Here is a 14,235-nt window from a genome sequence, read left to right on the forward strand (position 1 = left end):
TCCAAAATTTGGGAAAACCCAAATTTGGACCCAAATATGAGTCTACTTTTTACTTGGACCCAAATGCTTTCGTGGAGCCCACTTGCAACTCAAACAGCCCTCATGTGCAAAGATGCTGACCTGGGCCCCACCTCCAAATTTGCAGCTGACTTTTTCCTTCTCTTTGCGGGGATCATTTTTGCTCACCACTTTAACCATAGGTGTACCCTCACCACCATTTTCAATGCTTGACACGTGTCGACATAACCATAGTTCCATAAATACAAAGCAAAAGTTAACTATGGTTATATCTATGGATACGTGTCAAACATTGAGGATGGTGGTGAGGGTACATCTATGGTTAAAGTGGTGAGCAAAAATGCACCCCTCTTTGCTCCACTTGTCAGCGTCCCATGTAGTTTCAATTATGTTGTGTGTTTACTTTTGGAATAAAATTAAATTTATGGAATTTCAATTTTTTTTAGGTTAAATTGTTCAAAAAATTAAATTATGATGTTATTTAAAAAGATTGAATGAAGAAAAGTTATCCATAAAAAAAAAAAATTAGACTTAAATCATTCTTAAACAATTTAATAAAGTTGCAGACTTAAAATTTGGGAACGGAGGGTTAGGAGAAAAAATGATTTGAGTCCAGGCAAAATCCAAATAATCACTTTTTGGAGGGGGAAAATTTGGGTTTAGCCTCTCATGGGTTGGAGATGGTCTAAGGTTGATAATGAATCGACTCATTTATAATTCATGTTTAACAAATTCTATCAGATTCGTGTTCGTGTCAAGTAACGATCAAACCAAATCCGCTAACTTCATTACATAAATCATCAAAGTCAAAACTATCCTCCATCCCTTTAGCTTTAACCCTTCGACCACAAGGGAATCATTCGTAATTTCACTCAGCAGTCACGTGGTCGCTGTCCATTTTGTCTCCATCCCCATCCATCCTTTGGCGCTCGTCGATCCATTCAAAAATTTTAAGATCCACAAACAAAAAAACAAACAATTTGCAGACTTCTGCATTACGCCCATTTCCTTCGATCATTTCCCCCATTTCCCATTCGATCTTTCCAGAAACTTTGAGAGAGAGTGAGAGAGAGAGAGAGAGAGAGAGAGAGAGAGAGGGTGATGGAATCCGACGTCCCTCTCATCGAAATCGCTGAAGAAGACGATTCGCTGCTTCAATTGATCCAGGACGATAACGTTTCGAGCAGTAACAGAAGCAAAAGCACCAGCGACGACGCCATTTTCTTTTGCTCGCCTCTCCAACCCCGCAGATCCAAGCCAGTCGGTTAGGGTTTTCTCTTACTCTCTCACTGAGTCTATGCTTCACATTTTGCTCTCTGTTTTGGCTCTCTAGGGTTTCGTTTTTCTCTTCATTTGAATAATGTTGACTCAGATTGACCTCTAACTGTGCTCTGTAGTGTACAATTCGTCTTCTTAGTGATTTATATTTACATGTTTATATGTATATGAACATAATTGGACCTACATTGCATGGCATACAATGAAAACTATGTGAATTATATTGCAGTGGTGAATGAGAAATCCCAAAAGCCAAGCTCTCCGTCATGTAGAGATAGTATAGATAAAGAGAATAATGGTAGTAATGCAAACAAAATAGAGGAACAAAAACTCAGCCTCCAGCCGCAGCAAATGAAGAGGAAGAAGGGGGGAGGATACAATTTGCGTAAAAGCCTAGCTTGGGATCGAGCCTTCTTTACTGATGAAGGTTATATTTTGTTTCTGGATCGTACTAATTTTTTTCATATAGAAAAGAAAATTAAAGCTGGGATTATTGTTTTCTTTCCCATTTTGGTACTTTTGTCAGGTGTATTGAATTCCGAAGAGTTATCCCTGATTAGTGGAAGTGCAAATTCTAATGGGTTGCTGTCAGTTATCCATGAAGACACAAATAGCATTGCTGATTCAGAAGATCTAGAGGTGATTGAAGAAAAATTATTCAAGGTATTGCCGGAAAGTCCTTCAAGTAAAGATAGGACTGTTGGTGGCAGTTTATTACCAAAGCATGACTCATCAGCTAAAGATAAGGCAGCGCCAGGTTCTGCGGTTAGTTGTCAAATCCCTTATAGGATGGCAAAGTTTTCCTTAAGTTGAAGATTGTTCAATTGGAGTCATGTTTCTGATTTTTAGGCCAAGAGGAAGGTGCTTTCAGCCCATGATATCAATAGAAGTGGCTCAAAACGCAGTGGTTGCCCTCGACCTCTGGCCTCCTCTTCATATCCTTTTGATTAATTTTTCTATATGTTGGAGTTTTGTGAGTCTTTTGTTATGTTAATGAATTTTTGGGAGAGTTTGCCTTGACTTATGTGAACTCTGAAAAGGCCTGCGAATGTGAATACAATGAAATCACCGATTAAAGAACCAAGAATTTCTACACTACCGGTTCAAAAACCTGATCCCTATCTGCTGTCTAGGACTTCCAAGAATGTGATGGTTGGTGCAAATGATTTAAAGAGGAATCAGATTGCTCACCCTGGTAAATATTTAGATATTGACTGTATTTATTAGTGAGATTTATTTATTTATTTCACTACTTCTAGAAGGCCTTGTAGTCTAACATGTTCGTACTTTTTTAAAGGATAAAGAGATAAGATTTTCACATTTGAATCAAATGGAAATTATTTTTTTATATTTTGTTAACGACTTCTCTCTCATGCAGCAGGGAAATTGAACAACAACAAAACTAGGCCAAATAATGCAAAAGTTGCTCCTGGAAAATCTTTAACTTCTAAAAGTTCTGTTCGGCAAGCCAGAAGAAATGTGGTGAGAGCTTGAAGCTTTAGTAATGGTCTTTGTAAATTAACTACTAATAATACGTGTGACAATAGACATTTCCTTTGTACTGCGTCAACAATCTGGTATTAATAAAGATGCATGTGCTTCCTGTGTTGTGAATTTCCTTTATTTTGCAGGCCAGCTTGGTGAAGGGTTCACCAACCAAAATACCATGTCCACCGACTATTGAAGCAAATAATGGCATCAAGGTGATCTCAAAACAGACACTTCCTTCTACTGGTCATGCATCATATGGCCATGATGACAGATCCAAAAAAACTGCAGTTCCGCAGGTGATCTCAAAACAAGCACTTCCTTGTACTGGTCATGCATCATATGGCCGTAATGACAGATCTCGGAAAACTGCAGCTCCAGAGGCGATCTCAAAACAAGCACTTCCTTCTACCGGTCATGCAACATATGGCTGCGATGACAGATCCAGAAAACCTGCAGTTTCTCTTCCTCATACTGGTGTGAACTTGTCACGTACTCAGCTCCCAACATCAAAGCCATCAGGTTTACGGATGCCATCACCATCACTGAGTTTCTTTCATCAGGTATTTTTCAAACAACTGTTCTGCAGCTGCATAAAAGAGATGATATTTTCTCAACTCCATATGTCTGATTTTCCTTTGCTATATTTTTGATAAATTGTTTGCAGCCAAAAGCTTCTTCTTTGCCTAGTCCTTTGAAGACAAGCTCTCAACCATGCATTATTCCTAATTTGAGGCAAGTTGGTTCTGTAGATCCAATTCATGAATTGAGGCCGCCCTCTTCCCTTGGGAAAAAGCAAAATGTGATCAATGATCGGACGGTAATTGGAAATATCAATGTCCAATGCTCAAGTTCAGGTTGCTCAGTTTCATCTACAATTAACTCTGCCACAAAGGACAAGGTGGAACCATTCTCGCAAGTAACAAATATGCAGAAGGTGGAACTGAAGGTACAATCTAGCTCAAATAGTTATGATATGACAGAGAATCAGCAAAAGTTCAATAGCATTCCTGTTCATGAAGACCAACAATCTATGGGAGAGGTAGAATTTCAGAGGAACGATGATAAGTTTCTTTTACAGGGGGGATCCTGTGAACAATTGGTTAAAGATGACAATAGCGTGAAGGCTGCTTTTGATATGGAGAAACCCCATGTTACACCCCATCTTAGTTCTGCAGTGAAATTTCCCTGTTTTTCTGGCGAAAATGGCATAACTGTCCATCACCTTCTTGATGACAAATCTCATGACTTGCCACAAAAGAATTGTGGTGTCCTTTTAAGGTCCAAATCTGAAGAGGCAAGTTCTTCTGGTAGTGTCTTAATATCATATGATGATCAGTCAAGCAGCGATTATAATGTCAATGAACTGCGTGGGGCAGAAGCTGATCTGTTTAAACCTTTGGCCAGTGAATGCAACCAAATTTCTGATGAGGATCAAATGATCTGGGAAAACACGGGTAGTTTCACCAAGGAATGTCAAGTTTCTGAAGAGATCCAGAGCTATAGTTCTGTGAAGGTTGCAGATGTCAGTCCAAAGGTCCAAAATTCTAGTGCATCTGACTCTAGATTTAAAAACCAAGCAAAAGATGATGGTAGTAGATTTAACACAAAGAGTAGGAACCCACATGTGGAAGATGCACAAATGCTGGCTTTAGGTGGAAGGATGATAGATGAAATGAATGATGTTGACCTGAGCACTTCAGCTCCAGAAAATTGTCAACTGGTGATAACTGATTGTGGAAATGAAAAACCTGAACAGCTAGACCTTCCAAATTCCTGCTATGTTGGAGAACAGGTTTTGCAGGAAAATAAATTGCACTTAAATGATTGTGTGTTGGATGGATTCAGTATTTTCCCCGAAGAATCCCGGCAGAAAAATGTTCTTCAATGTGTTGATTCAAAAGAACCAGAAGGAACTGGTGCCTGCAGAAGTGAATCAGAAGTTTCCAGAACCCTTTCCCTAATTGGAAATATTAATGTCCAATGCTCAAGTTCATGTTGCTCAGTTTCATCTACAAGTAACTCTGCCACAAAGGACAAGGTGGAACCATTCTCACAAGTCACAGATATGCAGAAGGTGGAACTGAAGGTACAATCTAGCTCAAATAGTTATGATATGACAGAGAATCAGCGTAAGTTCAATAGCATTCCTGTTCATGAAGAACAACAATCTATGGGAGAGGTAAAATTTCAGAGGAATGTTGATAAATCTCTTTTACAGGGGCGATCCCGTGAACAATTGGATAAAGATGACAATAGCGTGAAGGCTGCTTTTGTACTTACTCCAAAAAGTAAAGATATTACACCCCATCTTAGTTCTGCAGTGAAATTTCCCTGTTTTTCTGGCGAAAATAAAATGACTATCCATCAACTTCTTGAACACAAATCCCATGACTTGCCACAAAAGAATTGTGGTGTCCTTTTAAAGTCCAAATCTGAAGGGGCAAGTTCTTCTGGTGGTATCTTGATAGCATACGATGATCAGTCAAGTAGGGATCATAATGTCAATGAACTGCATGGGGCAGAAGCTGATCTGTTTAAACCTATGACCTGTGAAGGCAACCAAATTTCTGATGAGGATCATATGATATGGGAAAACACAGGTAGTTTCACCAAGGAATGTCAAGTTTCTGAAGAGATCCAGAGCTACAGTTCTGTGAAGGTTGCAGATGTCAGTCCAAAGGTCCAAAATTCTAGTGCATCTGAATTGAAAAGGTCTGATGCTTTGTCTGACTCTAGATTTAAAAACCAAGCAAAAGATGATGGTAGTAGATTTAACACAAAGCGTAGGAACCCACATGTGGAAGATGCACAAATGCTGGCTTTAGGGGGAAGGTATATAGATGAAATGAATGATGCTGACCTGAGCACTTCAGCTCCAGAAAATTGTGGAAGGTTAATAGATGAAATGATTGATGTTGACCTGAGCACTTCAGCTCCAGAAAATTGTCAACTGGTGATAACTGATTGTGGAAATGAAAAACCTGAACAGCTAGACCTTCCAAATTCCTGCTATGTTGGAGAACAGGTTTCCCAGGAAAATAAATTGCACTTAAATGATTGTGTGTTGGATGGATTCAGTATTTTCCCTGAAGAATCCCAGCAGAAATTTCTTCAATTTGTTGATTCAAAAGGACCAGAAGGAACTGCTGCCTGCAGAAGTGAATCAGAAGTTTCCAGAACCGTTTCTCTAATACCACATGGTATGCTAGATTTCAGTTCTAATGTTGCAGAAATAGTAGAGTCCCAGAATGTGGATAATACTGCATCAGTATCTGAAAACAACGAAACAGTGGTTGAGAGTTACAACCTGGACTCACAGTCAATGAGTGACTATCAGCTTCATTGTCAAGACCGTTCTTTGAAATTGGATAGTGTGGGAGATTTCACGTCCAAGCTAAATGTGAAAGTGCAAGTTGAGGGTGGCTCTGCGATAAAAGACGTAATTGAGCCCAATGATTTTGGAACCAAAGATTGCAACTTACCTGTTGAAAGTTGCTATGGTGTCCCTCAGTTACAGACTGAAGATGACAAAAGCTATTGCCAGCAAGATACTTCAGTAGAGCAGAGTGATAAAATCAATCTCAGTTCAGATATTGGTGTCATACTAGAGTACCAGGATATTAATCCAGGATCTTGTTTGAATGGAACCTTGCTTGCAAACAACGCTTCCTGCAAGGTATTTGAGGAAACTGTTCATGAGGTTGGTTTAGATGACTGCGATGCTTGTGGAATTGAATCAAAGAGTTCAAAAGTAGCAGCAGCAATGCATGATGGCAGACCTGATTTGGAGGAAAAGGCTGACTACTTACAAATGGAAGTTGCAGTGACCAGCTCTTTCAAGATTGAACCATCATCAGAAAATCTTCAAAGTTGTACGAAGTCCAGTCATGATAATAAGCTAAGCAATCAAGCTGGTTCTGTGGAGTCTGATGTATCTGTAAAAACAACCAATGAAGAAAACTTTGTGTCAACTTTGGCATATAGTTCCTGCGAAGGGGAGTTATGCTCATCTGTCATCTCTGATCTGAGATCATCAAGTGGAAGAATTCTGCAGGAAATTGAAGTTAACGTATTGAGCAGCAAAACTTTGGCAGAGGAATCTGAAATTAATAACTTAGAAGAGAATCACACTCTTAACAGTGAACTGCAGCATGAGTTGGAAGATACCTTGCACCCCACAGAAGATAATGAGCCAACAAAAGAGATGTATGTACCAAAAAGCCTAGATCAATTTTATCTACTTGTATGCGTGCGCAATGGCATGTGTGACAAAAGGCCTTTTGTCTTTTGAGCCATTTGGTTCACATAATTTATGGATTGTTTTAGATGGTACAAAAGTTCTGTGAGAGATTTAATTTTCCTGTCTGATTGCAGTAAGAAGTCTGGAAGTGATAGGAAACAAGAAGCCCCTGTAATAAAGCTTCCACCCGATGCTGTTCCATTCTCGGATGAATGGTTAGCTGCACTTGAAGCAGCCGGAGAGGTAATAGTTGTCCTGCAAAGCTTTTTAGTGCATGCACACTATAACTTATAACACACGAACTGCATTTTTGCAATTCATGCCAGCATTTTGTAACTTTTTGTTTTTATTTACCAAATGTCTCATGGCACTACAATTGCTACATATTCTCTCTTCATTTCTTTTGGATCCTCATATGCAATTAATTGTTACTCTCCACTCCTTTAAAATCAATGAATTGTGATATGGCACTGCAATTCTTAAATATGCTTTATTCATTTGTTTTGCACCCTTATGTATGTAATGGTACTGTCCCACTTCTTTAAAATCAATGAAATGCAGTTCTGGGTTTAAACAAGGACACATTTTATAGTAAGACAATTAGCCTTAATTTCTTTGATATTTGTAATCTTATACCAAGTTTTGGTGCAGGAAATTTTGACAAAGAAAAGTGGTGCTGTACAAAATTCACCCCCGAACAAATCTGAACCTCAAATAGGTCCATGGTCCCCGGTATGGTTTTGCTTACTGGACAATCATCTATTCGTTGTTTGCATTTCCATACATAGACTTGGACCCCCCCACAGAGAGATAGAGAGAGAAACAACACCATATCTGAATTTTTTTCTACACAAAATGAATTCTGCCACCTTTTCCTTAGTGGTAGATGGGCTTTCTTAGTATGTAATTTTATTATTTGCATTATCTATTTTGCTATGAGCTCATGTGTTTCCATTGTTGAATTTCAGGTGAAACGAAAAACTAATCAAGTAATCGGACCATTTGATTGTACAAAACATACCAACAACGTTCCTCCTAGTTCTCAATGACCTAATTAATAGGAGTCTGCCTAATCACTAACTGTGTGATACCATTCTTCTTTCCTCCTTTTCTTCTACTTTTACAGATAATTGCCACATTATCTTGCTCTGAAACATACAAACAAAATCAAGCAATTCTTATTATTATTATTTTCGTTTCTTTTTTACCACTTTGGTTTAATATAGTGCAAAGTTTGTATTGTCAATGCACAACCGTTTACCTGTTATTACTCGCTTGCTTAACTAATAGATAGTAATTAGTTTTGTATTGGTATTAAGGAATTTGCATGCAGAAATTCAATGAGATAAAGAAACAATATCATGTACTAAGAATGGAAATTACGACGAGTAGTCAAAATTTTGTTACAGCCAGTTACACTTGTACAATATATCTAATTGTCAGCTATGATCTCCTCCTCTATTGATGAGTATATATAGGAATTGTAAGTCTGATCCATAGAGGATTTGGACCAACAATTGTTTTGGTTTAATGGTTTAACTGACCACATTATAAACATCATCGAGTGCATAAGTTGACAAAGGCTCTGCATCTTCTGCCAATAATTCATCCACGGTGAAGAATAAATTCGGATCTTGATGATCATCGGCATTCATATTATGTTGCCATGTTGATCTTGCTAGTTGATCGCTATTATACTCAAGATTACTCAGATTGCTGGTGGCTGCTTCCAGTGGTCCATCAAATTGATTAACACAGATGCAAGAAGTTGGCAAAGGCTTTTCTTGGCTTTCAACAATCTGAGGTAGTTGCTGCGAGTGTAACAATGGCGGTTCGTGGTCTAGTTCTACAAAGAGTTCATCAATGTTGAAACTTTTATGATTGGTATCGATCAAATAATCTTGATCACAAGTTGTAATGTCGTTGATCATCAACTGATTGCTCTCATCATTCATAATTTGCGGCTCCACTGAATTTTCAGTCTTCATCTCCTTTGTAGATTGATCTCTTTCCATCTTCTTGTTTGATTGATCTTGAGATGAGCACTTCCTCTTTTTCCCGGACTTGTCCATATTGCACTTCCTTCTCAGCCGACAAATCACAACGTCAAAATCATAGCCATTATGACTTGTGCGATTCTTGCAGCCCTTTTCGAAAAGGCTATATTCATCCAAAGCCAGCCGGCGTGGTCCTCCGAAGTATTGCCGTTCTCGTACCGGAATTTCCGTTTTCTACCTATAATCTCATCCACCTCATCTTTAACATCTTGATAGGTTTCGGTTTCACTCCAAGTACCGCAGCGGCCCGTCTTGCGTTGGATGCGCAAACCGTTTCTCTGGAGCTCGGAAACGAAGTACAAGTCTTGATCGTCAAGTTGATCCCCTCCGTAATCTCTCCAAATTTCTGAGGGTTCTCGTTTGTTGCCGAAGAGGTTGCACTCGTGGATAACCTTGTTGTATGGCGGCATCAAAGTTAGAGGGTTGTTCGCCACCACCATCTTGTAGAGAAAGAAGCCGATAATTTCTTGGTCCGTGGGGTCGAACCGGAAGCCGAGCAGCTGCGTCACGCCGGAATTAGCCATGAGAGATAGAGAGAGGTAGAGAAAAGACCTTGGTTCTTGTTCAAGTGTTTGTTTGCTTATTTTTGATCAACTGTGTTGATAGCAGCGACTATATTTATAATCCAGCAGTTACTTGGAGACAAAGAATAGCCGTTGGAGACTAGTTTTCCTTATTTCGTTTGGAAATAAGACAAACGCAGAGAGAGAGAGAGAGAGACGCAATGCCTGAACGAAACGAGAGAGACTCTCTCTCAAACGCAGCTATATTTTCTTCTCATTCTGTAAGGAAAAGAGAAATACGACTAGTACGACTTCGAGAAGCAACGCGACCTCAACCCTTACGGCGACAATGCCTTCGCTCGTCTCTACGCTGGCGTCGACGATAAAATCTAAGCCGCTCCTCAGGTTTGTTTGAATCGCGTCTGTTCATCATTCCATTGTTTCTGTTTGGTTGCCGAGATGTAGCAACGGAGAGAAAGGGGAAACGGAAAGATTTGAGTGCCTGGTGTTTGATTGTCTGCTGAAATGTGCAGAAAACCGAGATGGGTGAGTACTCAGGCTGTGGCGGTTGAATGTGGAGATTCAACGGACCAAAGCTTGATTGGTGGAGGAAGTTCCTAAGCTGCCGAAACTGGGAAAAGGTTTATCAAATCATCTATTTTTGTAATTTTAAAATTTATGTATTTTTAATTTTAATTACGCTGGAATTTTAAGAATTACGTCTGATTAGATATGAGAAATTGAATTGTTTATCTGATAGGCTTTTTCTCCAATTGTTTCTTTGTTTTGGAAAAGTGGTGTGGATTGAGCCTCTGTAACTCTCTGTCTATCCATGATGCACAAGTGTCGTTCTTGTAGTACTAGATTAGAAATAGGATTACTCTAGAAGAATCTAGAAGGAACTAGACTAGGAATTCCAATTGGCATTTCCTCTTTCTTAATTGGCACCTGTAGCAGATTGTATTTACGATTAGTTGGAGAAATTTTATACAACTGACAGAATGGTGAGAGAATTGGAAGATATCTTACTGATTTAGATAAACTTTTGGCATATATATGTATATTTGACCCATGATAGAATACTATTTTTAAGCTCCCACCTAATTAATTGAATGGGGATCGACAATCCATGGATGAATACATCAATAGTCGTAGCTACGTACCGTCTGGTTTTTTTTTTTCTTCATAGGATTTGAAAAACAAACATTTGCAGCTCATATAGTTTGTCTGTCAAGATTGTGTTATTGGATTGAAAAACTTTGGCAGAGGAATCTGAAATTAATATCTTAGAAGAGAGTATATACTCTTAACCGTGAACTGCAGCATGAGTTGGAAGATACCTTGCACCCCACAGAAGATAAATGAGGCAACAAAAGAGCTGTATATGTACCAAAAAGCCTAGATCAATTTTATCTACTTGTATGTGTGCAATTGCATGTGGTGTACCTGTGTGTTTTAAGCTATTTGGCTCACAAAAGTTCTGTGAGTGATTCAATTTTCCTGTCTCTGATTGCAGTAAGAAGTCTGGAAGTGATAGGAAACAAGATGCCCCTGGAATAAAGCTTCCATCAGAATCAGATGTCGTTCCATTTCTCGGATGAATGGTTACTTGCGCTTGAAGCAGCCGGAGAGGTAATAGTTGTCCTGCAAAGCTTTTTAGTGCATGCACACTATAACTTATAACACACGAACTGCTTTTGGATCCCCTGCCAAATTGCTTTCGTAACACACAAATTGCTACAACAATTGCTTATAAGGATAAAACAATAAAAGCTTGTTTATTGATATGCCCCGTGTGCTTTATTGAAAATCTCATTTAATCCTATGAATTTGAAATTGACTCAATGCCCCGTGTGCTGTGCTTTGTTTCCGCGTCCTCCATTACCCAAAAATAAATGAAGAAAGTTAATGCTTTCATGGCACCACAATTGCTACATATTCTTTCTTCATTTGTTTTGGATATCCTTATATGCAAGGAATTGTAACTCTCCCACTCCTATAAAATCAATGAATTGCTACGCAATTGCTCATGTGTTTCCATTGCTCTTGAGTTTCAGTAGAGCCGATTAATTTGATGAGTGATAACATCAATTTCAGTTCAGAGGAAATTAATGTGATTATTAGGTGCACTTACAAATGTTTGCATTTCTTTTCCTAAAATAGAAAAATTCTTTCTGTTGACTTACAAATCTTTACAAATTCTTTCTGTACTATTCTTTTGGATTTATTTAAAGAGTTGTTCTATTTAAACCAAAATAGAACAACTCCTTTTTTTTTTTTTTCAATTGAAATAAGGAAACCTAATTTCACTAGAAGAAAGAAGTCAATTGAAATAAGGAAACCTAAATATAGCGAAACGTGCAAAACCCAGAACAAGCAATCATAATACTCACCTATCAACTGGGCCCCATAAAAGATATTGTGTTGCTTCAGCAGCATCACAAAAACATCAAATCTCTGGAACTTCAAGCGCCAATAAAATTGCTTCAGCAACAGAATTTTGGAACTTGCCTAATTAGAATAAAAGAATAAAAACTTAATTGGGGTTTAATTAAAAAAGAGAAATCAAGTTTCCTTGATCGTGAGGGAGAATTTCACTGGTTAACAATTAGAGTTCCTTTTTGGTACTGATTTAGAGTTCTTATAAAACAAGGTGCCTTGCTTGTCAATGAACCCCAGGACCGATATTCACCCCTTTTTAAAACCCTAGCCAACCCTTTTCAAAATCCAAAGTCTCTCTCTCTCTCTCTCTCTCCAACCACTCCAAGAAGTACTGCCACTTATATCACCATGAAATCTTCTGACAGAGCCCTTCAAGAACTTAAGCTTTTCCATACAATCGATCGCAACATATATTCTCGACTCTTGATGGGGTTAGGTTTTGACCCTATCCTATCCAAGTATATCGTAGCCCTTTGGCACACGCTTGAAAGACAAAGTATTGGCCAGAAATTTATGGTGAATACCTTATTTTTGCACGATCCATTCTTCAATGACTTGGCAAACGAATCTTTTGAGTTATTGAAACGTTTGTATTCAGATTGCGTTCATCCCCCCTTCGAGGACATCGATAGCCAGTTTCCGAAACTGCGTCTTCTTGTTCCGGTAAAAGTTTCACTAAGTTCTGTGTTTAACAACAAGGAACACACCAAGCAAATCATGGAGGAATTTGTGAACAAAGTGTGTGAGAGAGCTTTTAGTGATATAGTTCCAATATATCCATATTTGGCTTTTATTCCACAACCTATTGTTTCCCAGCAACCCTTGTTGCATTTGATGAATGGTCTAATAGTGCAACAAGGGTTTCAAAATTCAGTTAATTTGTGCGTTGATCCTAATGTTGTTGAGGCTCAACCTTCGTTGCCAGCCCAAGAAGCATGTGATGAAAGACCTGATCGGCACCAGCCTAATGCTGACAAGAATGAAAGAACTTTGTTCTTGACCTTCTCAAGGGGCCATCCTGTTTCAGAAGAAGAACTCAGAGGCTTCTTTACAAGGTGCTTCTCTACTCTGTTTTTTCGTATTTCTATGTTTGTACAATCGTAACTGATGATATTCTCATATACCGTATTGGGTCGAATCTCTATTTAGAGACCGTAACACATGATTAGTTAAGATGATATAAATAATTTTGTTATTCTCTATTATTATTTCATTATCAGCTTTGACAAGATTTGAATTAAATGTTTTAACGCGTCGTGTATGTTATACGTAGGAAATTTGGAGAGTGTATAGAAGCAATATGTATGGGAGCAGAGGAGCGAAATTCGCAGCCACTGTTTGCTCGTGTTGTTGTTAAGTCTTCCTCAGACATCACAAAAATTCTTGTTGGCGTAGACGACAGCGGCAAAGTCAAATTCTCAATTCATGGGAAAGATGTTATCGTGAGACGCTTCTTTCCAAGACAAAACAAGTAGGCAGCCAGGGAGCCAACCACAAGATTGGATGGGCCACATCATCTTTCCATGGTCAAAATTAGTCAGTTGTATAGACCACATCAAGTTTTTGGTCAGAACACCCAACCCATTATAGGCAACAAAGGCGGGGACCAGGGTTGGCTTGGTTGTATATGTCCTTTTATTTATTTTTGGTAAATATCATCATATTATATATGTTATGGCACGTTTGTTTTTACGTACTAATTGCGAAATGATCAGCTTTTTTTTTCTTTCTTCAGATTATCCTTTGACACTGTGCATATAATCTAAACGATGGAGCTAATAATAAGAATTTTACTCCAATAATCCTTCTATTAGAGTACTTCCACCAGTGCTTATTTGCCGGGGCAAAAGGGAGTCTAGGCTTGGAACAAGCCCCTAACAATGAAAGGTAGGTTGGGCAAAGATGGGACCCATTTACCCAGGTCAACCCAAAGGCAAGAATTGCTTGAACTTTGCTGATCTCATGTTGACATCAGAGACCAATTTAAATACACAAAAAAGAAGGAAAAAATACCCAAATATTCAAAAAAAAATTCCTATAAATACACAAGGTTGAGGCCTCAACGAATTCAGCGTCGCGGTTAATGCTAAGACAATTATGCCCTACAAAATATTTGAATCCAAGATTATGCAGGAAGTTTAACAAGTTAAAAAGGTTAGGCTGATATCTGATATGTTAAATTGTTAGATAATTCATCTCTATGTGA

General features: G+C 38.5%; 3 protein-coding genes across 4 annotated transcripts; 2 read left to right on the plus strand and 1 right to left on the minus strand.

Moving 5' to 3' along the window:
• Positions 1–782: 782 nt before the first annotated feature.
• Positions 783–8,221, plus strand: LOC110752811 (uncharacterized). Of its 2 annotated transcripts, none has more exons than XM_088255561.1 (11): positions 783–1,282; positions 1,526–1,723; positions 1,823–2,061; positions 2,146–2,230; positions 2,327–2,491; positions 2,675–2,778; positions 2,928–3,347; positions 3,452–6,993; positions 7,162–7,270; positions 7,679–7,759; positions 7,996–8,221. In XM_088255561.1, exons 1-11 carry the CDS (start codon positions 1,120–1,122, stop codon positions 8,074–8,076), a joined length of 5,187 nt encoding a protein of 1,728 aa, XP_088111687.1. In that variant the 5' UTR covers positions 783–1,119; the 3' UTR covers positions 8,077–8,221. The 2 variants fall into 2 exon arrangements, with proteins under 2 accessions (XP_088111687.1, XP_088111688.1); XM_088255562.1 differs by having other exon boundaries at positions 2,678–2,778.
• A 904-nt stretch (positions 8,222–9,125) lies between these two features.
• LOC148294056 (NAC domain containing protein 50-like) lies at positions 9,126–9,608 on the minus strand. Its single transcript, XM_088254710.1, has one exon. It carries the CDS (start codon positions 9,606–9,608, stop codon positions 9,126–9,128), a length of 483 nt encoding a protein of 160 aa, XP_088110836.1.
• A 2,769-nt stretch (positions 9,609–12,377) lies between these two features.
• LOC110752774 (uncharacterized) lies at positions 12,378–13,504 on the plus strand. Its single transcript, XM_021953499.2, has 2 exons — positions 12,378–13,084; positions 13,303–13,504. Exons 1-2 carry the CDS (start codon positions 12,378–12,380, stop codon positions 13,502–13,504), a joined length of 909 nt encoding a protein of 302 aa, XP_021809191.1.
• Positions 13,505–14,235: the final 731 nt, after the last annotated feature.

Source organism: Prunus avium, chromosome 6 (genome assembly GCF_965620075.1).
Source record: "Prunus avium chromosome 6, drPruAviu1.hap1.1, whole genome shotgun sequence".
NCBI lineage: Eukaryota > Viridiplantae > Streptophyta > Magnoliopsida > Rosales > Rosaceae > Prunus > Prunus avium.